The sequence below is a fragment of the Tribolium castaneum genome, chromosome 4 (assembly GCF_031307605.1).
Source record: "Tribolium castaneum strain GA2 chromosome 4, icTriCast1.1, whole genome shotgun sequence".
Lineage (NCBI taxonomy): Eukaryota > Metazoa > Arthropoda > Insecta > Coleoptera > Tenebrionidae > Tribolium > Tribolium castaneum.
The window spans coordinates 3,517,243-3,544,332 of record NC_087397.1 but is presented as its reverse complement, the minus strand read 5'-3'; the positions used below and the strand labels follow the sequence as shown (position 1 = coordinate 3,544,332).

Below are 27,090 nucleotides of genomic sequence, written 5' to 3'. Positions count from 1 at the left end.
TTGGCTTTGTAGGGGATAATATTAGCAAAGTTCCAAGGGGGCCAACATTTTCTCGTTTTAAAACATGAATTGTATCATGTGTGCTCAATTTGGAAATGTCTCCGTTTTCCCCAAACGATAAACAAGGGAAATTAGAGTGTAAAAAGGATTGAAGCGGTAGACGATACAATTCCGGTGTTTTACAAGACATGCATTTTAACAGCATCGGTCGTCCGTATATTTTATTTACTTTCAATTCCGCCGTTTTGAGAGTGGTGGGAATAACAAAATTCGAATATGTATTTCTTTTTCGCCCTTTTCCTAGTCGTTGAGAGATACGATAAAAGCCCTCGGTAGCTATCGCGAATTTTCCGAGATGAAAGATTAGAGGCAGGAACAGTAGCTGCCTGTAGCTTTCCCTGCTGGCCGCAAGCACAAATGTCTCGGTGGCGTCAAGTTGATTTGTAGCTTAGTTCGCGACACCCGACACATTCCTCCGACCAGATATACGGGGGAAACCCGCCCGATAAATGTCCCAGATAAATAACCGATACTCCGGCTTTTACGGCGTTCCTCGCTCCTGCTACTGCTCCGCGTTTCTATTCATACCGGGAATATAATGTGATAAAAGTTTGTAATAAACTGGATTAAGAACTTTGCGATTTATAGACGAAGTTTACTCTTTGTTGCAAATTACCTATTAAAAAATACACCAGTCGCGCAAATCCCGTCCTGGCCTCATCGCCACAGATTAGCACTAATTGATGACGTTCCGTTTCAAGAGATCAATTTTAACTTTCAGTATTCATTACATCCAGTTTTTATTAAGGAATTCACAAGACAAAATCTTGAGAATTCTTTTGTAATACAGCCCGAAACTTTTTAATGAATCTTACTCGCCGATATTGGAACGGGGCGCACTTTCTATTTGTATTGGCGGTAGCCTCTCCAAAAATTAATATATCAGCTTATAAGTAAACAGCAACTCAGCTGTACAGCCGAAATGTAAGGCCAAATACACACTGTGACTGTGACGAAAAATCAATGATAGACCACAGAATAAAATTACTCTTGAATCTTCTTAGTTATTATTATACGTTCGGTTGAATTTTGCAAATGCCTGGCACGAAACATTGCGCCCTTTGCAGTGTTTGAAAAAGGTAATAGAACAAAACCGGTCCAAGAGGCAACAAATCTACTTTCTAGAGAAAATTTACTTTGATCAATTATTGGGGGACTTTAGAATTTGAATGGGACGCGGCGTTTTCGTCACGAATTTAATTTAAATACTTGTTTCGCCCCAATAAATGTAAACGTGTCCTTCAACTCCTGGCGTCGGGACGGAATAATTACCTTCGTGCCCTTTGGGCACAAAACCCGTGACATAATCGTAAATCGGCGAACCCAAGATTTAACAGTTGTTGTCGGATGATATTTATTGGAGCAAAAACAAAAAGCCGTCGATGGTCGTTTTGCATTGTGTGGTCCTGTCCGACCCCAGCGGTCACTTAATTACGACGTAATAGGATACAGCTGTGTATCTGCCCGCAACCGTATCAGATTATTGGCGTTTTGGACCCAAATAAGACGAAACGTTTGTCATAGACAACAGTCTGCAGGAGACAATTGGGCGAAAAAATACCAGACCCCAACATGTTACGACAAACACAATGCGATAATGTGCAAAGCTTGTGGGGATTATGACAGGCAAAAACTTCTTTCATCTCGGATTGGAAACCAATCAATTCTTGGCGCAACCCAGCGAAGGTGTTACGCATGTAAATAGGGGGCGCGATTAGGAGTGCATATGTTATGGCGTAAGCTGCGCTAATTATCTATGATGTTTATAATTCATGTTTACCTCCCAAATACATGCAACAGTTTAGAAGTTTATGATTGCTTCCTGGGGTTCACCGGCAGTATCCAGGCGCCTGTGTGTGTCATAAAACGCCACAGGGTCTCTATATAAATACATAAAATAAGGAGTTTTACGACTTTTTTACCGGAAAAATAATACATACCCATCAAACTTTTACGAAATTTGTATCTGAGACGCTACTTACGCATATTGCCAAATGCTAACTGTACTCCTTGCTTGTCCAAAGCGATAAAAACGGTCACAAACTTTGGGTTTACCAGCGAGTTCTTATTTTAATGGTGAATTGCAGCACATGATTTAGTGGCGTGCTAATCCCAACACTAAAACTTTCGCGACGAGTTACGTATAAAGTTCTTTTGGCCAACCTCTGCAAACTTTCTGATGTCATTCCACGAATAAACGCGAGTAGATTTGAACCGAAAGTTTTCACAATTTGTTCAGCAAACTATTTGCACTGTCAATAGGGTAACAGACTCGACCATAAAGAACGAATTATTTTTTTAATCGAGCCACTTTGCATATTCAGAAAATAAGGGAAAAATCAGAAAATTGCGATTATTCGAAATCATATTTGGTAAAACAAAATTTGGAGAATGTTTATACATATATGAAGTTTTTGTGCAAAATAATGTCAAAGAAAAGTCCATATTTCAGATCTACAGAAGGCTTTAAAAACGATCAGAAAAGGATCTGAAGAAAAATCTAGAGAAGAGTACAGTAACATTAATCTATCGAAGAAATCTAAAAGAGAATCAAGAGAATGTAGAAAAAATTAAAGAGTGTTCATAAAACAATTTTCAGTAGAGTCTACAAAATTATTTCAAAGACGAATCAAAAAATGTATAAATGGATCCAAAGATGGGTATTTCAGATTTAAAAGCGACTTTAGCAAAGAATCAGAAACGAGTCGAATTGAAGTGATTTTTAGCAAGCTCGTTTGAGGATATGCAATTGGCGCAGTGGCAACAGTGCCCCTAATAATCTGATCAAACCGCGAACTAATATCATCCGGTTGTAAGCGCTCGCATCAACTTAATTGGCGGTATATTATTAATTTAATCGATATCTCAATTAAATGTAATCAAAATAATTGGCAGATGTCTGCGTAGCTCCTAGTCCGCTATCAGTTAAACGGTGGGTGCCTAGCTCTATCATTAGCCCATTACTGAAACAGTGTGTGCCAAAAGTGCAAAAACCAGTACTGATGGCGATATAATAGCCCTCTTAGTTGGGCGTCGTGGCAAAATTATTCAAGTAAAGTCATGAAAGGTCGTGCTTCTATTCGCTATGATTCTCATTAGCAACACTATCGCACGCTCCATCGGCTTCATTAAATTCTGATTTTATTGATACCATTAATCACATCGAGCGTTACCGAAAATTCCGAGCCATCTCGGATGTTTTATATCCGCTTGAGCCCTTCCAGGGCGATCTTTCCAATCAGCGCTTTCGACTCATTAAGCCCAGAAACAAGGGAGCTAGTTCACGGTCCGCCTGACTAATTAAGAATGGCCGTGTCCGACGCCTAATTACAATACGGGGTTGGTAGGGCGAACATCCTGCTCTGACCACACACACTCGCACAATCGGATACTGATGGCTTAAACACGTCAACGAATCCGGGGAAAAACTCCAAATCGGAACGCCGGTTCATGCTCCGGCTGGCGCTTCCGCCAGCAAAAAGCGAAGATAAACCGAAATTTATACACAATTCAATATTTATGACAACGCAGTTGAAAATAACTTGCTGCTTAATAAAAATATAAAAAAAGAAGTTACAGTGGGTTTTTCAAAGGTGTAGGTTTTCTAAGCACTAAACTTGTTTGGAAATAATGAAAAGCGACCAATGCGTGAACATAAAGCAAGGATTGAACCTCAGGTTTACGACAGAAACAGTTATCGACGAAAATAAGTTTTACAACCAACCTGTCGGTCTTACTTGTAAGCACGTCCAACTCCTGGATGAATCTTTCATTTGGAGATTTTGTGTAGAAAATTTTTTACTATTATTATACGAGTATGAAGCAAAGGTGGTTAGTTTAAGATACAGCTACAATGTTTAATAAATCACGCGAGACGTAACGATGTGTACCTACCCTTGTTTTTAATGAGGTAGGAAAACAAGGTTTTGTCAATTGGGAAAGTATTGTTGTAGAAAGCTTGGAGCATTTTTTATAAATGAAATATTTGAGGCTACAATAGGGACATATATTTTCCACACAGCAGACCGAAATCTGCTCAAGGGAGTGAGGTAGTTCTGCTCGCTCTCGTTAGTTGTATTTACATAACAGTATTTCCCTGCAGACTGAATTGTTTCTTTATAGCAAGTCCCGCCCGGCCATATGCTGCGTTTTATTATCAACTTACACATGTTAATGCAGCTAAGAAAGTCGCTTTCTCCCCGAACACAATTCATTCAGTTCAGTGAACATCTCTTTCAATTATTTTTTCTGATAGAGTTTTGAAAAAAGCCGTCATTATAATCGGATCCGCGTGCTCGCATCACCCGTAATGGTGCTCGAGGGATTATAATCTGCGAATCCAATACACCTACATTGATAATATCTGCGTCCCAATTTGGTAAGTGGCGGGTGGTTTTGATATGATCGGAAGCTTTATAGTTGAAATCTTCGAGAGTGACGTATTCTGTAAAGCGGCATCCATCAAGGCACACAGCCTCATTTCCCCGTTCTGTATTCCTGCTTCGGGAGCCAATATTTTCAGGCATGAGCCCTTTACGCACTTGACAGCATTTTTCCATTTCCCGAATGGCATAACCCAACTTAAACCCACCACAAGGCCCTTTTTAATTATTAAAACTGAACTATAAATTTTAAACTAAAACATTTTCAGTCGGAACTCAAAAAAATTATCTACAGCAGGTGTGTCCAAAGCTTAGAAATTCTAGTGCTCTGTACTGAACAACTAGTTCTGTCAGGTAGGTGGGGTTCCTGGATTTTCAATCTCTGATACAAATAAAAAATCTAGACCAGAAATTCCACTATCCTGTTACTATTTTCAGAGTAAAGTTCAGTCCCGGTGGTGGCTTATTATGTTTTTATTTTCTACGAATTGGTGTTTTCGCAGATATGGAAGCGATAAATTTTCATATAGGCAAGGGCGACGTTTATTGGCTTAGGTTTTGAGGTTGGCCGTATTTGATAAAACAAGAACGCATAAATTTTCGTTGTGCATAATAGAAATTTCAGTTTTACATTTCCCTTCATTGGCTCCGGTAGTTCCCCGCTGACTTGACGGAGAACCCCGCTCTTGCGGAATAGAAAACAGGCTTTTATATTATAATCGACCTGTGTACCTCCCTCCGATTGTTTTCACGGCCGAATCGCAATTCTCTTGATTAAAATTCTTTAATTTCAAACGTCAATCACAGGAGGTTTGACTGTCGTTTCATACTCTTATAGAAATGTGCCGCCTGCCACTCGGCTTATTAGATTTTTTCCTTTGAATAAATAACCTCCAGTTGGAATTAAATTATACGCGTTCATATGTGCCAATTTTGATAAATCGGCACATGTAGTAGCATAAATCTACAATTAATACCAAAATATGGGGGGAAACTGCCGCTCCACAAGCAAACATAAATGTGATTAGAGGCAGATTTAATTCGGCCCATTCTGTCTTTGTGCACATTTAGTACACGAAGAGGTGTTTAGTTCCGTGCATAATCTTAGAAATCTCGACGGAAGCACCGTTTGTTTCCTGATAAACACTTGAATGGGATTTACGTACGAAAGCCTAGAACACGAGTCCCCGACTCGAAATTAAACGGAATCGCAAAATTATGGTTGAAAAAGGCCAGGTTAAGGACGATCTTTATCGAAATCGTATTTGCAAAGCAATCCCCCAGTTAGTGGTATCCAAATCTGCGATCTGTTTATGATGACTGATGAGGAGGAAAAATGCACCGTCTATCAGAATAATTTGTTCCCAACGAGGTTTATTTCGTGCTTAAGCGGTCGATATACGGTGTAAAAACGTGACGTTATTGTTTAATAATGTGTATTTGTATGAAATGTAATCTGGCATTTCCATTGCAAATTGAGAGACCGTGAAACCAGACAACTGCAAAAAGGTTTCAGGACATGAAAATAAACTTGTTCGTAAAAGGAGAGTGGGCCGTGCTATACTTTTCTGGCCTTTGTAACTAAAGTTTCAACGTGAAACGAAACACTATTTGCACTAGATTAAAGGATATTTGCAAACAATGAGCCGTATTTGCGTATCCTTTTGTGTCCTGACGACTAGCTGAAAAAACCGCCTGATTATCGGTTGAGAATTAATAGTCTGAGCTCAATAACATAAATCGAGGTTTCCTGAAGTGGCGTCACGACAATAACCGGATATCGGGACCCGGAAATAGTTCCGGAAGGATATTAGCATACCACTAGAGGACGAAAAGCGCATTCTCTCGGATTAGCGAAATGAAAAAGCTTCCGCAGCTATTAGGAAAAGACCGTTTTGTTTCTGCTATTCTCCGGGTGAATTTCGGACGTGCAGCTCGTTTTATTTAAAGGTGGCAGTATGAGCGATGTTGTGTGTTTTATAAAGGATCGGTGCGGAGATTAGGGCATGAATATTCAACTGGTGAGAATTTTAGTATGTTAGATTTACGATGTTGCTCTAAATACTACAAACTTTAGTGTTATGGTCGTTAATTAACCAGTAGCAGGCTGGCCCGAGTGTGATATCGTTCGGGTCACCAATTACCCGGTCACTTGCTCGAAGGTCATTATTGAAGTCGTAAATCTTATTTAGCACACACATTAATTAATTTTATATAGAACTAATTGACATAGGAGAGCGGATTGGAAATCCATTAAACCAAATCAGCGACAACAAATCGCCATCGGTCCTGTTTTTGGCTTCCGATGCAAATGAATTTCTATCGTCGTGATTAAAAATTCGGCACTGAAGCGCATTAAAACTTGACTTGACTTGAAGTCAAGTTTTAATGACTTTTGATGAGGATTTATTGCTAAAGCCGAAAAGGACTGGAAAAAGTTTCTGGTGGTCACAACCATAACGGCAGAGACAACATCAAAGTGTGATATTTTATACTGTTGAGGAAACGAAATATTCTCAGATCTAATTACGATTAGTACGATGGTAATAAATCGAAGCCATTTGTTTAAGTAAACGAACAATTTCTATAAACACATCAACTGGGATAAAAGGTTCATTAATCAGAAAAACTATGAGTTATTGGCCGTATTTAAGTAATTTATACAGCACTACCGCACCACCAATCATTAATCAGGAACGATTTATTAATTAGTTGGGCAAGCTGTTGCCCGTACGTGAGAGCGTTTCGGCTCTAACTTCTGGTCATTAAAGAAGAAGAAGGTCGTAACAGGCAATAATTTAAAAATCAATTGAATCCAACGTCTCCTTATACTTAGCCGATTTTATTCCAACGAACATGTTTTCTCCACTAAAGACAACCCACGACGTGTAATCTATAGAATACAAATAAGGATTTCTTTCCAGCAGTTGGTTTATGGCTGACGTCTTATTTCAATTGTTACTTTCACCATATCGTGGTGTTTTGTATGTTGTAAACGAATACAGGACATATTTTAACGAAAACACTTCAAACGGATAAAATAACCCAAAGGCATGACAAGTATTTCTTTGTTGGAACTTTAGATTACCTGGGATTAAGTCACCAGTCAGAAAAATACGAAAGAAGCTACAATCACAATTCCAACATCTGGTGAATACTTTTTTCTCCGCCAAAAGACTTAACATCCGCTGAAAATTGTGCGTACCCTCACAAAAAGGGCCAAATTAGGCAATTTGGTGGCTGGTAGGCCAGTCATTCGCTCGGTTTCCTCATAATTTGGCGCTATTCGCCCCGAGTTCTTTCTTGCACATTAATCGTAAACCGCTGAAACCATCAACCTGCTCACGTGCACGCATTTTTAGGCCCAAATTAAAAGAAGCTCAGTAAATTTTACAATTTTTGACGGTGAACAGTCCATAAAATTGTTATCAATCTAATGTCATAATTGCCGCACGATGTATTGTGCTTTTATGAGCGCAAAAAACCGCAGCTATTAAACAAAACGAATGAATGGGTTCACCTGCTGTTTATAATTAGTCCTCGTGCAAATGAGGTATGTCCTGCACTCGCATAACGCTAATAAACTGGTCTCACGACTCACGACTCGATCGTTTTGAGCCACAGAATAACAGGTTTTACAGAAACGCATCTGTCCTTGTCCGGATAGAGCGAAAGTGTCACTAGCACATCTATTGTTGCCAGCGCGTACTAAGCGTTATCGGCGGGCGATTTGAATTGCCCGTAGTTACTTTTCTTTTAAAGTTTGATTGCATTTTTCGTATTGTTTGTAAATATTCACAACAATAGTTGCTAATAACACTTTCTGATGTTAGACAACTATTGTTGCTGAATATTTACAAAGAATACGAAAAATAAAATATGAGAATAAATAAAGACAATAAACTTGTAATAAAAATTTATTATCACTAGTCAATATACACGATACGATAACTATAAACTAATGATTGATCCATCAAATTATTTATATTCCCACAATAAAAAAGTTCAAAAAAGCACACACACGAAAAAAACCACAAAACAGTACTAATTTCACATAAAACAAAGCCGAGGGCGAACACCAAACAAACCAAGCACAAAATGGCGATTTACACAATGGCAACTGTCACAGGTCCACTGTTAATTTCTGCCGATATTATAGGTAGCTTCGCTAAAATTGACTATACGTGTGTGCGACATCTGCGATAGCAAGCCGAACTACAGTCGATTTTGAATTTGGCGCCTATACTTGGCTTGGTGCATTTAGGTTTCACCACCCTGTTTTGAGCTGCATGTCGTGCTGATTGCTGAAGAAACCTGATATATCTGATGAGTGTTTTAATAATACTCTGGGAAGTGGGAGCGTCTGTGTAACCCTATTTTTCCAACGGAATCCTCTTAAATTCACGTTTCCAGTCTTGTTACGTGGATCCTCCACATTACCTGTTCATTTGATATCATCTCGGGGAGTGTCTATTCATTCTTCCCTCGCAGTCAATATTTACAGTAGTTGCGATAAAACGAAGAGTAAATTAAAGATTGATGTGGTACAAGAAACCAGGCACAATTTATGCAAATACCGTTTGTTGATCGGTTTAGGACGTGTCTGCAAGTTTGCGACTTGCGACATTATTTCAAGAATTTCCTTTGACTCAAATGAGTTTGATCCTCTCGGCCTTTTAAACTGGAGTGACTTCGGCACGTTGAGGACCATTAAACGGTTCATTCATTTTTACTGTATCGATCCTGAATAGAAAGCGAGCGCGGAAGCTTTAAAACGCACAATAAATATAAATTACTCAAGGCTGTTTTGGCGGATATTTTTAATGAATATTAGCGGGGTGAGTGCTTTGTGCACGGCAATTTTTAGGAGCAAATCCTTTGAATTCTGACAGATCGAAGTTTTATGCACTGATTTAACACACACGAAACATTTTATTTATCGCAATTTTTGTGAAACTCGAGGGGAAAGAAAACACAATGAAAGCGATATCAACATTTTTTCACGACGGTGCTGGAGAAATTGGTTATGAAATTTTCCCAATATAATTTTTCTTTCCGTGACGTGCTATTTCTTCCCTTATATATTGCATCAGAAAACTAGGACGATGCATTAAAGGGACATTACGAGGGTCATTTAATTAATATCAGGGACGTACAACATATGCGCCCGTAACGTGAGTAAATACGCGCATCAAATTGCTACAAATTTAACTAACAGGTGCCTTTATGTGCTCTAGTTGCCTCAAAGAGAATTTAAAAGCGTTAGCAAGCATGAACAGTTATTCTTATATTTGCGAACGCCTTGACGCATTTCAAGGAATATTTTTGAAAACGAAAAAATTGTACTAATAGCTATTGTCCTCCAAAATTTGAACTGAAAAAATGGCCATTGGTGCAAGTTGGCAACTGCTATCGATATCCGATTACCCACATCCTTTATGAAGAGTGCGATGAATCGATGGCCGATTAGCAGCTGATCAATGGTATGTGATTCCAGTGAAAGAGACTGATCAGTTTTCAGTGCAGCAATAGGGCATAACAAAACCAATAAAGTTCTCCCCAGTCCGGTCTTCAATAAATTGAGATCAGGAGTTTGATACAAATCAAACGTCCACTAATTGCAGCCCCAAAAATAATGACATACATTTTATCTCCTGGCAGGGAAAAATTTTTCGGACGATTTATCTCCCCAGAAAAAGCATTGACGAAACCCGCCATTTATCACCGTAATTGCTTTAAAAATATTCCATTAAGAGTAAAGTCCCAGCGCAATTATTTCCAATTTTATCGATAAAGGCCGTGATTCATTTCGACTCTGAGACCGCATAGTTATCAGCGATTTATGATTGCAGCAAGTGCATATAATTTACAGGTAGGTGTGGCGACAGGCTCGTAACTTTTCTTGTAAATTTGCAAATATTCTCATAGTTTAGCGAGGAAATAAAGACCTAGCCACGTTCGTTGTGTGCACAGTATCGTAACTTTGTGACTTCTGTGTGGTTGCGCCGAATTAACTGGAACAACATGTCGAATTCAGCAGTTATTATTCCAGTCTCGTGTATGTGCTTCTGATTTATAGAATTAAATCAGAAACCACGACTGTGAATATTGTGTAATCCGATAATTAGGTTAATTGCAGGTTATACTATAACTGAGTTTGATGTTCTTGTTTGTACGGTGGTCATGACCAAATATCACGCTAACAGGGCGAAATTGATTTACTTTTGCGGTCGATACACTCGAGAAAAAATGATGTACGTGCAAACGGCCGATTTTATTTCGTCAAGCTTGGGCATCAATGATGCAGAACCCTTGTAGGTTTAACACACAGCTCGGGGAAGTCTTTATAATCGTAATAGGATTAACTGTGCTGCGTGGTGGCAGATCCTATCAACAATGGACAGTTTTAGCAACTTCATTCGTTATCTGTTCTGTATACACATACAACAAAAGACTTCTGTAGGCAGGATTAAGACTAATGAGACGTTCTCCAGACTCCCTGATTGCATTATAGTTCAAGGACTTAATGATAAACATTCGTCTGTATTCGGGCGCAATTTCCTCCACTCTAAACCGACGATAATCCACTAGTTTATTTCCACGACCGTAGACAACATAATTATTTAATTGAACGATTCGCACTGAAAGGCTCCTTCATCGAAATTAATGAAATGGCACGTTCCTTCTTCGTACGGCAGGGCCGGACTAGTCAAAACACATTTCTTGGTCTTAAGAACATTTGTTGGACGGATTTTAGTGGCATTTTTCTGTTAAAATAAAAAGATCAAAAGTTCTTTAGATTATTTATGCAAAATTCAGAATTAAAACCCCTTTGTCTTCTCTGGCAAACACTTTTTCGAAAATTTGTAAAGAAGATTATACCACGAAATTCATATTTACTGCTCCAGATTTAGAATCAAATGAGAAGGTTTATTTTATTCGTATAGGTAGTAGTTTATTTCGTAAGTTTTGTTTTGAAATCTTTTCTGTGCTTCTGATAAAAATTTGTGATGAAGTGGGGACCAATACGGCCCTGGAGCCTGAGACGAGTTCCGCACGAGACGCCAATGCGCGAAGAAAGCAAAAATAAGTTTCAGGTCACGGATGGAGAATAGATTATTTTGGTTAACGAGTACGATGAAGATCCACGGCTCCAATTTGCAAATATCTTAGCATGTTTAAAACCGAGCTAATTGAAATATAAGGCAAGATAGCCGCCGCCGCAGCGCGCATTGCCGTTCCTTAGCTAGCGTGAATCTACCACCCTCACAATTATCTTGGCGTGTGATTTATGTTGTGACCGTATCTGTATGCACCAAACGAAAAATTAATTTCGTTCCGTGAAAGACGCTTTCTAGGATTTACGGTCTACATTTTAATAGCGACTTCGCATTGCCCATAAATAATCCCCTGGATATACATTGTGGCTCTTCTGCATCAAATTACCTTGCACGAGTTTTAAGAGAGCTACGTGACCTAAGTCTATCATTGCAACAAATTGGACACGTTCACTTGCATTTCGTGTTTGATTTAGACAAATCTGTTTGTCGGATATACCTACCTGCAATTCAGACATGCATATCTAATCGTTACAACACTTTACTCGCCGGCTTACGTGCTGTTCCAGAGGAATTTATTAGCACCATCCAGACATAACGCGACTGGAAATTCATCTCAATCAATCTCAACCCTTTCACGTTATAAGAATCTGGAAGAATACTGAGATTAAACTCAGACATGGTGCGAACAAATCAACTCGCAGCGCATCAATTTTCGCATTTCTTGTCTTGGCAACCAAAAACACAAATAAAATGATACACGGACGGCTGGAATACCTTCTATCTGTTAGTAGATTTCCAGTTTAAACGTGCCGAAATATTTCATATTTACGACCAAAGAACGTGTCTTGCAGTAATGTATGGATCCAACTTTTCCACCGAATCAATTACCAGATTCAACCCTAACAAGGATTTGCTTTTATGCAAATTAAAAAATTAACAACAATGAAACGAATTTTTAATATTAATAACATTATTGATTTTCAGATTACACATTCAAACAATGTGACAATTAAAACTTATTGACGACAGATTTTTTAACTCTAAAAACAATGTACCCCGCATCTAGTGAAGGCAATGTCTATTTGTTTACAATTAACTACTGCAAATATAATATTGTTACCAATTTTAAATATTGTTTGAAGTTTATTATACGCTCTCGTTATTAATTTTGAAATAATTAATCCGTGTTCCAAAATTAATTACATTGGTTTTGAAATTAAGCCCAACTTCAAATATTGCCCAAAAAAGTTTGTGGAATTGCAAATAATGTTCTAATAAGTGTAACATTAAAGTTATTAGCTGAAAATTCATTTACAAAGTCAATTTTTTTACGTTTAGGCAAAAAAATTCATTTGAGAAACTTAGCCGTTAATGTTTATAGATTTTTATATTATTTTTCATGTCTCTGATTTCTTTAAAATTTTGTAAAATTAATTTTTTCGATCGGTTTCTTTTGGTATTCAGGAGCAAGCGAGTGCGAGCCGAATTGGCTTCGTTAATCAAAAGCGGTTGATCGGCTCGACCCTTTCTGTCATTCTTCCATCACGATTTCATTTATTAATCGGCAAGGCATTCGTTTATCAAAGACCTTTGACGTCTTCGAAGGCACGTGCTAGCAGGTGTGTTTCTGAAATTGGACTGAAGACTGATGGAGGATAAATCCTCCATCTGAGCAGAATCCGTCTTCGTTCCTTTTGTGGGTAATGTCGCATTAAGTTCGTAATACAAATTTTAATAAAAAGAACGGCCGGCATAACTTAGATTTCAATATAAGCCGGTGCGCTTGACAGAAACCGGGGAACCCCTTTGCCAACTCCTAAATGATGTCACTAGATATCGTAATGAGAATAATGTATGCACAATGCTCGCTTTATCGTCGGTGCAATCTTAGTGCAATCTCCTTCCTCATCATTTCCCTTTCATATTCTCCTTAGAGTGCGCCATCCTTGCTCTTTCCGCACTTGTCACACACATTTGCCGGCGACTATTCCATTATTTTATAGTTCATGCTATGAGGATGTGGCTTTATAGTTGTCTATAATAACGATAATAAAGTACGGAGTAACGTCTTAGTGCAATTTGGAACTTAATTCCATTACACCACTGGTGACTACACCGAAAACTTCCATCCGCAGCCCTCCCCTAAATTAATTGCAGCATCTATCCTTTAAAAACTTCTGCTCTTGTCATTTCGATCAATTGACAAATGATGTTAAACCCGCCATTCGTCGAACTGCCCATTAAGGCCAAAATTGTTGATTTTACAACGCAATCCTGGAAAAAATGATCGCCGTGTTTTACCACCGTCATAAATTCGTGCCCGCCAAATAAAAATTGAAAAAGTGGATTCGGGCGTTGGTAACGCGACCGAACCTGCCCTCAGCATTCCGAAACTATTCCACAATAGACATTAATTTAGTCGGATCGTAGAAAGGGAGACGCATATTTCACAGAAATAAGGGGAAATTCAGTAGTTTAAATCTGCGCCTGCCATAACACACCCTCGTAATAAAACAAACGGATTGAAATGGCGGAGTATTTGCCGGAGACATCAGTTTACACGCGCAAACATGTCACAAACGGCGCCACTTTACACTGGAATGCTCTTATAAAGGGTATTATTGAGTTATAACGCAGATGCTGTTTCACACCCAAAACGCACCCTATTAACTGCAATTCCAAAGCGGCCTCCCGAAAAGACACAAACTCGCGACATCAGACGCGAAAAATGCAAATAAAAATTCAACAGGCTTAGGGGAAAAGAACTACTCACTGCGGGAGTAAATCATTTTCTGTCGAGGCTCCGAATGTAAGGAGATTCTCTTACCTTTATCCTCTTTGCCAACTAAGCTTAATTTTACTGGGCGTTTGGGGATACATTACAAAGGGTCTAGGACAACTATTGTCCATTTGTAGCAACAATTAATTAAGCACGTTTCGCCCGGATTGAGTTAAGTCCACGACCAAATGAAGCCGCTGCGGAAAAAATCGTTGGCAATAGCGGAAATGTAAATTTTATCGCTTCCTTTCTGCCACAAATACTGCTCTTACTGAGCACCGCTTAAAACTTCCCTCTGGGGCGATTTCAGAAGAATAATAAAACGGATTTTTGGTTTTAACTCCTAGTAATAACTAGACTTTCAACTAAAAGAATAAAAATTAAAAATTAGAGACAATAATTTACTGATCTCCTGCTTCCCAACTTCATATTTATTCCGATTTGGGAAGGATTTGAAAAAAAAAAAGCTGGCGGGTGGGTGACTTGTATTTTGATTTTGATGTAACGGTATGGTGTCAGCTCGGAGGATGTCTAATTGGGTAATTTAGCTGGCCCGTTATAAAGTTTTCCTTTTAGTGGCTGGTCGTAAACAACCTCATTAACTAAGTATCTGTTTTAGTATATTTGCAAATACGGCGTGTAAAATATGAGTTAGTGGTGTTTAATTATATTTAACTTCGCAAATAGGTATATGCGCCTGAGCTTAACTAATTTACGTTGTTTTATAGCTTGAGCGTTCATGTGCATGATGTGCGGCAGTTATTCGACAGGTCCATGAACAGATTCATACAAATTAGCGAAATTAATAACTTCAGAAAAGTCTGTTATCCAGCAATTAAATATTCAAAATTTGTATTATATTTATTCGTATTTTATGCAAATGGTGGTAGTTAATTATCATGTTAAATAGCTCCAGTGAATTGATTGATAATAGCGATTAAATTTTCAGTTTAATTTTCGAGTTAGCAGTACACCAAAAACGCATGCATAGAAATTTAATTAAATAGTAGGTGAAGGGGTAAACAGGGAAGTTGTGAATTAAATTCACAAACACTCATTTGCATTTTGAATATTTATAAGTCGCCCTTTATTAATTTCTATTTAGACTGCTTTAAAGAATTATGCATTTGGTTACCTACTATTTTCCCCGGTTAAACACTGCACCGGGAAAACGGCGCATAATGGTGTTTAAAGAAATAATTACCACCAAGATCGGGGGTAGCGTCGGGAAACCGAGGTTAAATATTTAACCAACTATTTGCCCACCGACTTGTCTTTCATCGATCCACCTCTAGGAAAAAACAAATTACACAGCGCCGGTAAACTTTCGTTCGTTCGTATTCTCAGACGGTGGAAGCCAAGAGGCAGAACTTAGAGAATTGGTAGAAAAAAATGTGCAATGGTGATAAATCAGCGGCGTCTTCCAGCAACTGGTTCGAGTCTCGGGGCAATTAGATTAAAATATTTTCGTCATTAATTGCCTTATATACGGCTGATATAGACGCATTTTAAAACTGGAAACACGCTTCTACGAAATTAACATATAAATCCAAGCGAAAACTGGTACACTTGGAATAAACTCAAGACAAATTCCACCATTATGCTAATAACCACAACTTCTCTACGACGTGTTTCCATACAGAGGAAACTTTACTCGAAAAAATGTAATTATCTGGTCTGCTGAACACGGATATTAATAACCAACACCGCACACATTCAACTTAGAATCGAGCAATCATCTCGTCCTAAGTGCACTTTTATTAGTTCGGCGAGAGCTCTTTCCGAAAAAAAACCAACACCGAACCTGCAATCGGCAGATAATTAAAATTGTAAATTTCGCAAACATTGACTCACAAATACAAGATTTCAACAACCGACTTTGTTCGAAGTATACGAAAAGATCTATTGCTATTGCTGCAATTTGACGTGACGACCCGTTCCATAAATTTTTATACATTTCATATGGAGAAATTGCATCTGGAATTTATGTCGATCGCATCTTATTGTTATTTTCCAATTTTATTATATCGCATGCGGAATATGTCGTTATCCATTATGACAACAATGATAAAAGTGGGGCGTCTTCTACGACGACAAAGCTCCACAAATATAACAACAAAAGAAATAAAACATGATAAAACACTTGAAACAGAAACTTGCGGCTAAAACGTTTCAACGAAATTTAAGAAATTGCAGAGCACTATAAAACGCTTAATTTAAAATATGCTACAACATCTCAATATCTAAAAATAAAATTCAGGCACTAATCCTATTAATTTTACCCACACGTAAAAAGTATCATCAGACACAAGGAGAGTCCTGGCAGCACTTTAGCGAAACAGTGCTTAATTTTACCATCGAGCCTTCAATTAAATTTTCGATCAAAGTGGTCTGTGATTCTGAAATTAAATTAGCAACAATGAATAATCAAGTGTCGTGTCAATTTATCTTCTATTACATTGCTACTCAATTTACTTGCTTTAATTAAAAACTATAGGTCATTTCGTACATTTTTGATGATTTCAGGTCATTTTCATACCGCCTATTATTTTTTATGTTTACACTCATTGTTAAAATTAGTTTCATTAACAGATAACAATTAATACATCTCTTAAATTCCAATTCATTCCAAAACTTCCTTTTCATCAGTTTAATTAAAATACATGTTTACATCATTCAGAGCAAATTTCAACAATTCACTCGACAATCCAAGACTCTAACGTTATTCACGTTTGTGTTATTTCAAGCGAACTTAATTCAATTATTTCTTATTTGAAGAAAATGGATAAATCAAGAATGAGCCAAATTTTGCTAAAGCTCTGGAGTTAGCAGTTTGATTTTTGTTCCTAAAAACGACTAGCGGTTTATGTGGATCACATTTTTTTTAGAAAATCACAGAAATAGTGGCATGGTTTAATCAATGCAACTGGTGTAAGTCGTTAGCAGACGAGACGGAACCTTGGAAATCAGTAATTTCCCTCGTTAGTTTTGTGCAAGATTTTGTTTTACAAAACCCGAATCTTATGTGCTCCATAAGTGGGTTAAATATGCGGGTAATGCTGTAAATTGCAAGTATAGGGGTAGTGCAGACAGTGCAGCTCAGGCCGGGGTTAAGTGGCACTATTCTGCTAGCAGATGAGCTCCAACATCTTTAATGAAATCCTTTGTGCGTCATTATCTATGTCATAATTTAGTTTAATAGTCGAACTGTACGTCTTGTTGCGTGTCGAACGGATTTGCAAAAACTGACATGTCATTATGCAAAATGTGCGTTGGTTGTTTCTGTCCGCAATTACCGCATTAAATGATTTGTTATTCATATTGCAAGTAGTTTGGCTTAATATCCCATTATTAATAGCTATCTCGTATTTTCCATTCGATGTCGTAAATGAAAATCTCTAATCGCATAGAGAATTTACATAGTCGAGTCTATAATTCCTCATGTAGTTTGAATTAAGCCCTCATGCAGTTGGCTCCTGGCCTTATACCATAAATTTCAGTAGTGGCACTGTAAGGCTCGTTCCAGGCCGTAATAACAAGCCTAACATCCTCTTGCATCAAAAGCGTTTTTCCGTGGTGACGGCGAGGCATATCCTCGTGCATATTTCAGAGCCGGCATAATAACTCTATGGAGTTGTGTGAAAGCACTAATGTGTCCCTACCTAGCAGGTCCCAGCAGGGTTCTGTGGGATCATCCGCAATACGAGCTAAGCTACACTAGATCCGGCCTTGCGATGCTTGCGGGACCTGCCTAAATACCGCAACATGTACTCCCTCTAGACTAAGATGCTTGCATTTCCTTAAAGGATCCTCGATACCCACCCTCAAGAACGGAATAGCCAGATTAGTTGGCGGCGCTTTTTATGGGGTGCGATTAATTAAAGATAAAATTGGATTTTCAAGCGAGCACAGAGATAAAATTACGCTCTAAGCCCGCACCAAATCACGACCTAAACTCTAACAAAATAATTTAAACAACGGTCTTATGAAAGATGCAGTGCCGGCTCAGCCCGGTGGTATTTCAAAAATGGACATTCTTTCCCCGTGCCATTTGAGTTTCCGGGTTGTAACTACACCGGTGTTTTATACGATAAGACTCTCGATCCGGTGTTTTGACCATGAAATATTGTATTATTTATTTTATGTGATATTTAACTCGGTAAAAGACGATTAAACCAAATTTACTGCTAAATGAGTAACTTTATGGGGTTTTCAGATATAAAATACGCTGTAAAATTTTCATTCGCTTTTGATTCATTAAAAGGTTTACGATTTGTTTTAAATTCAATTTTCCACTATTCAGTAGAGTGGAAAGTGAGAAAACATGCGGCTGGACGTTATTAAAACCTCTGCCGGAACATTTTATTTATCGACAGCATTGTTTACATTTTTATTGACTTTTTATAAAGTCGGTAAACACGAAAGCCTGCTCCTGTTTTGATTGGGTGTTATTTCAAGTCTGAGGTATATCTCTGTGTCAACAGGAAATAAATTGACCACTGAAAATATTTTTTATAAAAAAACACAGCAGGAAGTTCTAAAGACATTTATCACAAAATAAGACGTATTGTCACAATTAATCAAATCTTCATTACTTGTACTAAAATTGTTAACGTTTGTAATTCACGAAATTGATACTTAACACGACAAATTACAAAATTATTCCCACGTTACAAGGATAATGTTCTCGCGAATTTCTAACTAGGCTCTTGCTAATAATTGTTCAAACTAGATTATAAATTAAGTGCTGATCTGTTAGGCAGTGATTGTTGGTCTCTTCTAATTATTAAAACGCAATCTACGTTTCAAAATATTAACGTATTAACGTCACTACTTTGCTAGAGCACGAAGCTACTTGTCATAATATTTACGTGTTTAGTGCACTAAACTATTTTACAATTAAAATTTGCAACTGGTCGGTACTAATGCATATTATTGCAGTATAATCTGTTTTAGTAAAACTTCGTTTCTGAAGCACTTGAGAAAACAATAAATTTGCTACAGAGACATTAACATAACAAGTCACACGCAAACTATCCTACTAGCTTGAAAGTACTTCGAATTATAAATATTTAGACTGTATTAAAATGTAAAAAAACAAATTAATAAAATTGTACATTTTCATTATAATATTTACTAGCATACTCTCAAGATCACTACCAAAACTATTATTATTCTTTGCTGTTACTACTGTTGTTTGTTCATCGTACATTTTGCATTTTATATGCTAGAGATGGGGATTCCATCAATTTATGTCCTATTGAGTTGGAGTTGTTTATAATCCTGTCCCCTTGTCCTAATTGTGTATTGTTCACTTACCTAGAGTTGCAACTAGGATAGTAGTAGTAAAAACGCCACTGGGATGACTTACCTGCAACAAAAACTACCATTAAACAACGAAACAATAAAACATTAAACCATAAAAGTCAGGAAGATTAACCACCCAAAAATCCGCCTTGATTCATCGTATACACGAGCTTAAACTCCTACGCTTTTATTTATATTCAATGTCCCAGAGAAAGGCAGAGCGTTGTTTGAATTTTACTCGCCACATATTTTATGCCGGATCTGTGTACAATACGCTTGTTAAATTTAAAGTAAATACTCCGAAACGAATCGCAGCACCAAGCTTGAGACTTTTCTCAAAACCAGGCGAAAGCTTGAAACGATTACATTTGCACCGTTTAATGGAAAAGTGAACGTTATTCAAAATACAACTTTACAACTTTTGATAACTGTCTTTTAAGCCTCATCGGAAAAATCCAAACTTTCAAGAAAGGGCGCAAAAAGGCGTCAGGGGGCTTTTTATACACAAATCTCCGGAAAATTTCAACATAACAACGCCCGAAGGCACGGCGAAAGAGATTGACGCGGGACAAGGAGTGACAAAAGCAACAAATAATTTATTAACACAAGGACGAAACAATTGTTCCTTTCACGTGCTGGATAAATTTTTATGAATCGACGAACAGGGAAAAGTCTCATGTAAATAAGCAAAATTAAGAAATAAAATAAACCATAATAGTTTTTCCTCAATGTGTGCAATCCAGCGACGAGGCTCGCAAAATGATTTCTGGCAATTTGAAATTGTCGGCAATTAGACTCGGGTATCCTGGACCCAATAACGCGGGCGAACCGATGTGGAAAGGTTATTATTCCGGTGAAAGCCGGCTTATGATTGTATTTAAAGTCGAGTTATATATTCATAGATATTTGAAACCGAAGATGGGTTATCGCATTGAAGGGGTTGTGTCTGTGCCATTTTAATTTTCCACGGCGGTGGCTTTAGCAGAATTACGCCTCCAGGGAAAGGCGATGCGGTTAAGCAAGTTTGTCGGGGAGAAGACACGTGGGGAAACGATCTGTCAGCCTATGGCAAGACATCAGTAATGTATTCCACAGTCGTTGAATAATGCATGCAGGTATTTAGTTCACAATCATTACGGCGTGACATCATTGAGGGTATTCATCAATAATTCTCCGGGATCAAACAAACTACGAATTCCGCGAGTTACTTCACAAATATCATAATTTCGGCTTTAACCGGTTGGCACTTCAGTAAAATGCGCCCAGTCCTGCAAAATCGGGACTTCCCCCACAAGAACAAACAGCACCGACACGTAATATTCGCTCCTGATTGCTTGCTAAACTCAAATTTCTTAAGCTGCGGATTAAATTTGTTGCGGTATGATTCACTGGTTTATTTGCTCGTCTGGGCGACCCCTTCTTTGATGGTTTTAATTACTGGAATTCCTGATGTACAAGGAGGCTGCAGGAATTCCTAGCGCAGGAAAGAACTTACTCAACCCAAAACCAAACACAATTTAAGCAACACACCAACCTAAAACCAAACCATCCAACGAAATCTAATTGCTCTCAATCCAACATTTTTCGAAGGTGTGACCATCAAACATTTTTTACTTTGTCTCTCCAAAATCTCTCGTAACATTATAATACAATTTTCCTTAATTTTTTAAATTCTTTTGGACCTACAACTTGTCTAGCTACGGCACTAAAATATTTTGTTCAGAACCAAAATCGACTACAGTAAAACCTCTCAACAACGGACACCGGCGGGGAACCTTTAATTGTCCGTTGTGGGGAGGTGTCCGCTAATGGGAGGTGGAAGTTTTAATATAGGTTTTGTTACGTTGTCAAAAATGTCCGTTGTGAAGAGGTGTCCGTTATTGGGAAGTGTCCGTTAATGAAGGTTTCATGGTATTGTTAATTCAAATTCATATAAATTATTATACAAAATTTACAAGCTGTAGCTACATTGGAAGTTTGAAGTATCTGAAATCGCCCTTTAGGTATCAAAAGCTCCAATATCTTCTCGCAAAAAAAAGAAAAAAAGACGTTTTATCGTAGGCATCTGTAGGTAAAGTAATGAAGACTTGTTCGTTAATTTAAGAAATTGGTGCAGTTTCTGATAGATTAACGTAAAATCTCGGTGTAATCAAGCTGGTTGGAGCCACCTCATTACATTAACAGCGATTGTTCGTCCATTTGTATTAATTAAAAATGTCGTCGCACTACATTTCGTGAGTCGTTTTCCGTCGAGCTTCTTGGAAGTTTTGAACTGAGCAGAACCGCAGTTTCAAATATTAACTATAAACTTTTCAACTCGCGGAAGTTCCTTATTATTTTAGGCATTTTAGGACGAGATTATCTCTTTTTCGGCGCGAGAAATGCAGTCCTTTTAAAACGATTGCCTCAATTGAAGCGATTTACATGCTTGAACAAAAACAATAACAATGTCTTAAGCGGGAGAGCGTTAAAGCGTGTGTTAGCAGCTAGTGGATGCTAAAGCTTCGCTCAGCTGTGCGCCGCGACGCCGTCCGATCAATATAGACGTCGTGCTTGGGAAAATGTCATGTGAAACAAATACGAGTCCGCACGAGGTCAAGGGGATAACGTTAGCGGGATGACTAGTATTCGGTGCAAGGTGAGGGGTTCAGGTGCATATCCATTGAAAATTTTCGAAAAGTGAAACTGATCAACCAGAACCCTCATTAGCGCCTCTCCGGCGGTGAAATATCTCAGTTTGTGTGGCTCATAAATAAGGAAAAAGGGTAAAGCCCTCGAGGTGTCACTTGGAAAACGAATCAAGATAAATTATAACTAATCGGCGTACTGTTGCTTTCGAGATTTTTGTTGGCCAAAGTTGGGCAAATTCCTGGTGAGCGTGAAACAAAGTCACCTGAAGTTGTATGGCCTCGTCGGAGAAGCGCCTCGGGCCGCAAGATTCATGAGAAGCTGCCGACCCGCCAGGAATTTAGTTAAAACTTTCAGACGTCTTCCTCTGTAAAGAGGAAAGTGTCTTTTTATCAGCACCCGCGCAAATGTTTTGATGTAAAACACTGTTTTATGTTTGCACTAAGCGAGATAGCCTCGGAATTTTAAATGCGAGCAGACACTGCAATAATTTTATACCTACGTGGCGAATAATTCTAATGTGCCGGCTCAAGTTTTTAATTCGCAAAACGGAGAAGAAAAGTAATTCGCTGACCCACTTTTTCCCAATTTTCATAACTCCATTTCGAAGTCTGTTTGTGATAGCCTATCAAACTTTTGATGAAAATGGTTTGCCAATCTTGAATCAACGATGACCCTGATGTGGCTAACGGGAGAAGAATAATCGGGAAGGATACTATCGACTTTTTTCTTAATAGAAATATGAGATATCTGTTGAGATTTGCCCCAATAGACTTCCGGCAATCTGCAGTTTGCTCTTCTAGTGCCATCTTGAGACGTGTAAACCTTCTTAAAACTTCCATGCCAGTAGATAAAAGGCTATATAAATAACGCATTGACCCGGTTACCAAAAAGGTCACGTGCCAAGAGCTGGCTGGCAAGATCAAATACCTCATTACCGTCTTCTTCGTCGCTCAAGTCGGCTCTGTGTTTAACGATTTGTGCTCGGTCATGCACGAGACATTGTTACAGGATTTCAATAATAACGAATTCATATCCTCGATATTCAAATCTTAAATCGTATAAGAAGTTTTATGCTCTTCTGTTTTTTCGAAACCTCCTTCAAACTAAAAAAGAAGTCTATTCTCTCATGTTTAAGAGTCTTTAGAGTTGCTTTAAAGATCAGGTCAGGTTTGTTTTTTATCACATTCAATAAATAAAAACATTCTACATTCCTCGAAAGTCAAAAATAATGTCAATTCTTCTTGCAAGGAAATAAAGGTTTGTTTAGCTCCAATTTACTGACCTAACTCAGGATAGCGCGTATTTTGGGAGTAAGGGTTTACACCTATTTGCACTTCTAGTTCCAGAATTATAAAACATGGATATGTAGTTCTTATAGCAAGAAGCTCGTACTTCTAAAACCTTTTAAACTCGTCTGTGGGAATATGTAGTGGCTCAAAGTTTCTTAGTTTGTCGTTTTCAGCAATCGATAGATTGATATTGAAGAACCCTAAGGCGTGTCTGCATTGCATGCCGCTACACAGTAGGAAATTACTCGAATTATGGTCTAGCTATTAGAGTAAAATATTCCCCTTACACAAAAGAACCAGGTCAGGTATGTGTGAGTTGAATTCGGAGGCGGTAATGCATGAATATGGATAAAATTAATTCAGGATAAAACCATGTAACGAGTTTGTAAGGTGGTCATTAAATACCCATAAGGTGAAATAATAGACTGCAGACAATAGTGGAGGCCATATACATTTAGCTACAATTGGCAGCTTGCCTGACGAAGTTATCGATAAGTCATTAGTGTGGTAAAACTGGTCAGGGTGAGTTCTTCAGATGCTCAATAAAAACAATCATGTTAAAATTATTTATTGCACATTCCCTTATACGAAACTATAGCCGGGCCATTTAAATTTAATGGATCATCGTAAAATCGACTGAGGAATAATGCATCATAAACAAGCCGAGATTAGAAGTAATGCATTCGGAGCCAATAAGTGATACTACATTCATGAGCCTTTTAAAATTAATTACTCATCGTTTCTCCTCGAGACTTCACATCACACATTGTGGCTTAATGATGATTAAAGCTATCACAACAGAAATCTGGTCATTATACGCGACTAAGTCGGCTCGATATAGTGTTTTTTAATGCTCGTTCACCCCGAAATCGATACTGCAGCGTCTAACGATCCCGTCAAAACTCGCCCAGCACACAATATTTGTAATATTAGAGGAAAAACAAAGCAGGAACACCAGTGACAAACAAAGACAATAACCATATCTCACAGGAGTTTTTCTGACATTTTAAAACACCAAAGCAATGTTATGAATAAGTATGTGTCGCCGTTTTCCGATTCCATTCTCAAAATCAGCCACTCCAGAAACGTTGCAAACCTTTCCACGTTTCCGTCTCCCCTCGAGCGTCCAAGACGCATTTTCATTCCCGCATGGCTCATTATCACCTTATAATTAAACACCTCGCTGAGGCGGCGAAACGCCTCGTTCTTTTGCACCCTTTATGGAAAAATCAATAGGTTTGGAAATGTATCTGGCAACGGTCCGCCCTTTCCTCTTGTAAGGATGTCTCGAGGGAAATCGAATCCGTCTGTGCATCCCCTCGATGTCCGTCATCTTGTTACCTTCGGTTGTTGGCAGTTGTCATGTGCCCCATTTGGTGGATATTTTATTGTATTTCAATATTCGCATGTGTAATGTACCCATTATAAATATCCCTTTAACGTTATAATTATCATTATCATTAGTAAACATCTTTCATTATCATTAGCAAACGTCTTAAATTTAATTTGTATCATCTACATCCGGCATGTTCAACTTTGTACCTAATTACTTTACTATCTCGAGTCCACTTTTATTTGTACATTCTTCCGCTTATCGCCTTTCATCCCTCTATATATAAGAAATCATTTTTATGTTATAGGGCAGTCAGAATAAGTTAGTTGTTACTATACGACCTAATGTCAATTCCAAATTCCAAGTTTTAATAAATTATAGTAGTAGTTAGAAGTAAAGTACTGGAGTTTCTCTTTCCCATCACCGGACCATCACACATGTTTGCATATTTTGAACGCTTGTTGGGAGCTAAGACTCCAACTTTTAACGACGACACGCAAACCGATCGGTTTTCAAAGCGACAGTGACGAGTTCGCGGGATTTTAGGCAAGATTTGCAATTATGAAAAAGTATTGTATACCCTTCGTCCATGGTATGAATATGACGCAAAATCAAAAGTAGAAAATGTGTTTGTGAACAATGTCACGTTTGGCCATTATTTGCAACGTCTATAGAGATAAATTTATCAAAGTTACACCGCAGATTCTCAGAAAACCAACTGGCTTTTTAGCCCATCAGATCGCCAAACTTATGACCAATTGAATAGGTGTGGGACAACATTGCGCTGTGAACACGACAGCCCTATAACTTACATGATATGAGACATCATTTACAAACAGCGTGGGCCGAAATACCGCAGTGGAATATGGGTTATTCAGTTCCCAGGATGCCAAAGCGAAATTCGAATTTTGTTAAAAAATAAATAAAGTACAACCTTGGTCTGTGGGAAATAGCACCGCATTAAATTGCAACATGTAGAGCGTCTAAAAATTGTTGGTTGTAAATGCCGTGTGCATTTGAAACAATTCCGTTCGGAATATGAGACTGTCAAAAACTAAACACAGGAATTTAAAGCGAGCCATTCTCCCCGAGAAAAGGAAGAAAACGTTCCGAGCCCAGAATTGCAGCAATGCCGGGGTCACATAAAATTAAATGAACCGAGTTATAGCCAGTAATGTGCAACGTAGTCACAAAGATTTGCAGATACGATTCCAAAAGTAGAGATATTAAAGCCATGCATCACATCCGCAGCGGCCACGTACAACATTTTCATATTTTTTCATTAAAGGTGGTTAAGTTCCGAGCTTTAAAAGCAGGGGCGCACGATACACCCAAACTTAATCTATTCCATCGTCAGAAAACTCAACTTTTTACATCACAAAAGTTAAATCTCCCCAATAAAAAGGCGTAAGAGCAAAGGCGGCTAGAGAAACCACACTTATCACTATGCAGTGGCTTTATCGAAGCAGCTATAAATGGAGGTCTGAAGGAACGAGGCATCAATTGCCATGAAACATGGCTGCAATTCGTTTTACCACTTTTCCCCGTTCTTTCCCGGTTTCTAACAAGATCAAATTCGCGGAGAAATACGATGACTTTATTCCACGCTGATTTGTTTGTGCCCCAAATGTGGCCGGAAAACAAACGAAAACTTAACCAATTCTATGAAATACTAAATTACGCCACGAGATAACAGGCCCCAGCACGCCATCCCGAGCCCAAACGAATTAAAGTGCCAAAACCAACCTTCGGCCCTTACAAATTTTACTCAAACTAACGATATGTAACTTTACTTAACTATTTGCCAAAACCGATTAACCAAAAACTGAAGCCGAACGACAAATTATTCGCTTATCCTTTTATATTTTACACTTCTATTTGACAATTCAATTAAAAAATAGATATCGCCCTAGATAAAGAAACTTGTAAGGAATCAAGTTCTGATTTGACATCCTTTTTAATACCGCCTTTGACGGACTTTTTGTTGAGGCTGCATCCTTTAATCTTAACTTTTTAAAGTTAAAATTTTTAAACTTTTAAAAATGGTCACGACAATGGCCGCAGATATCTCCGTTGTAAATCACTGTGAAATCGTAAATCCGCTAAGTATTATTAACTGATCCCTGAAGCAGTGTTTCCTGGTCACGCCCAGATCCTGCAGAATTGTCGTTGCGACTTTTATAAATTTTAATCCCTCGCAAATTAAAGACACGATTATTTTCGACAAAACTGCTATCCTTCCCTATGG

At 38.2% G+C, this 27,090-nt stretch overlaps 1 protein-coding gene across 7 annotated transcripts in view; it reads right to left on the bottom strand.

The window, feature by feature from the left end:
* Nucleotides 1-27,090, bottom strand: part of LOC661711 (uncharacterized) — a 130,043-nt gene that overhangs the window by 52,795 nt on the left and 50,158 nt on the right. The window contains exon 1 of one of the 7 annotated variants that reach the window (XM_064356466.1): nucleotides 7,963-8,748. The exons of the other annotated variants lie outside the window; for them this stretch is intronic. Coding sequence (XP_064212536.1) covers nucleotides 7,963-8,091 — 129 coding nt within the window. The 5' untranslated portion in view covers nucleotides 8,092-8,748. Of the gene's footprint in view, nucleotides 1-7,962; nucleotides 8,749-27,090 lie in introns of those variants that run through there. 7 annotated transcript variants of the gene reach the window in all.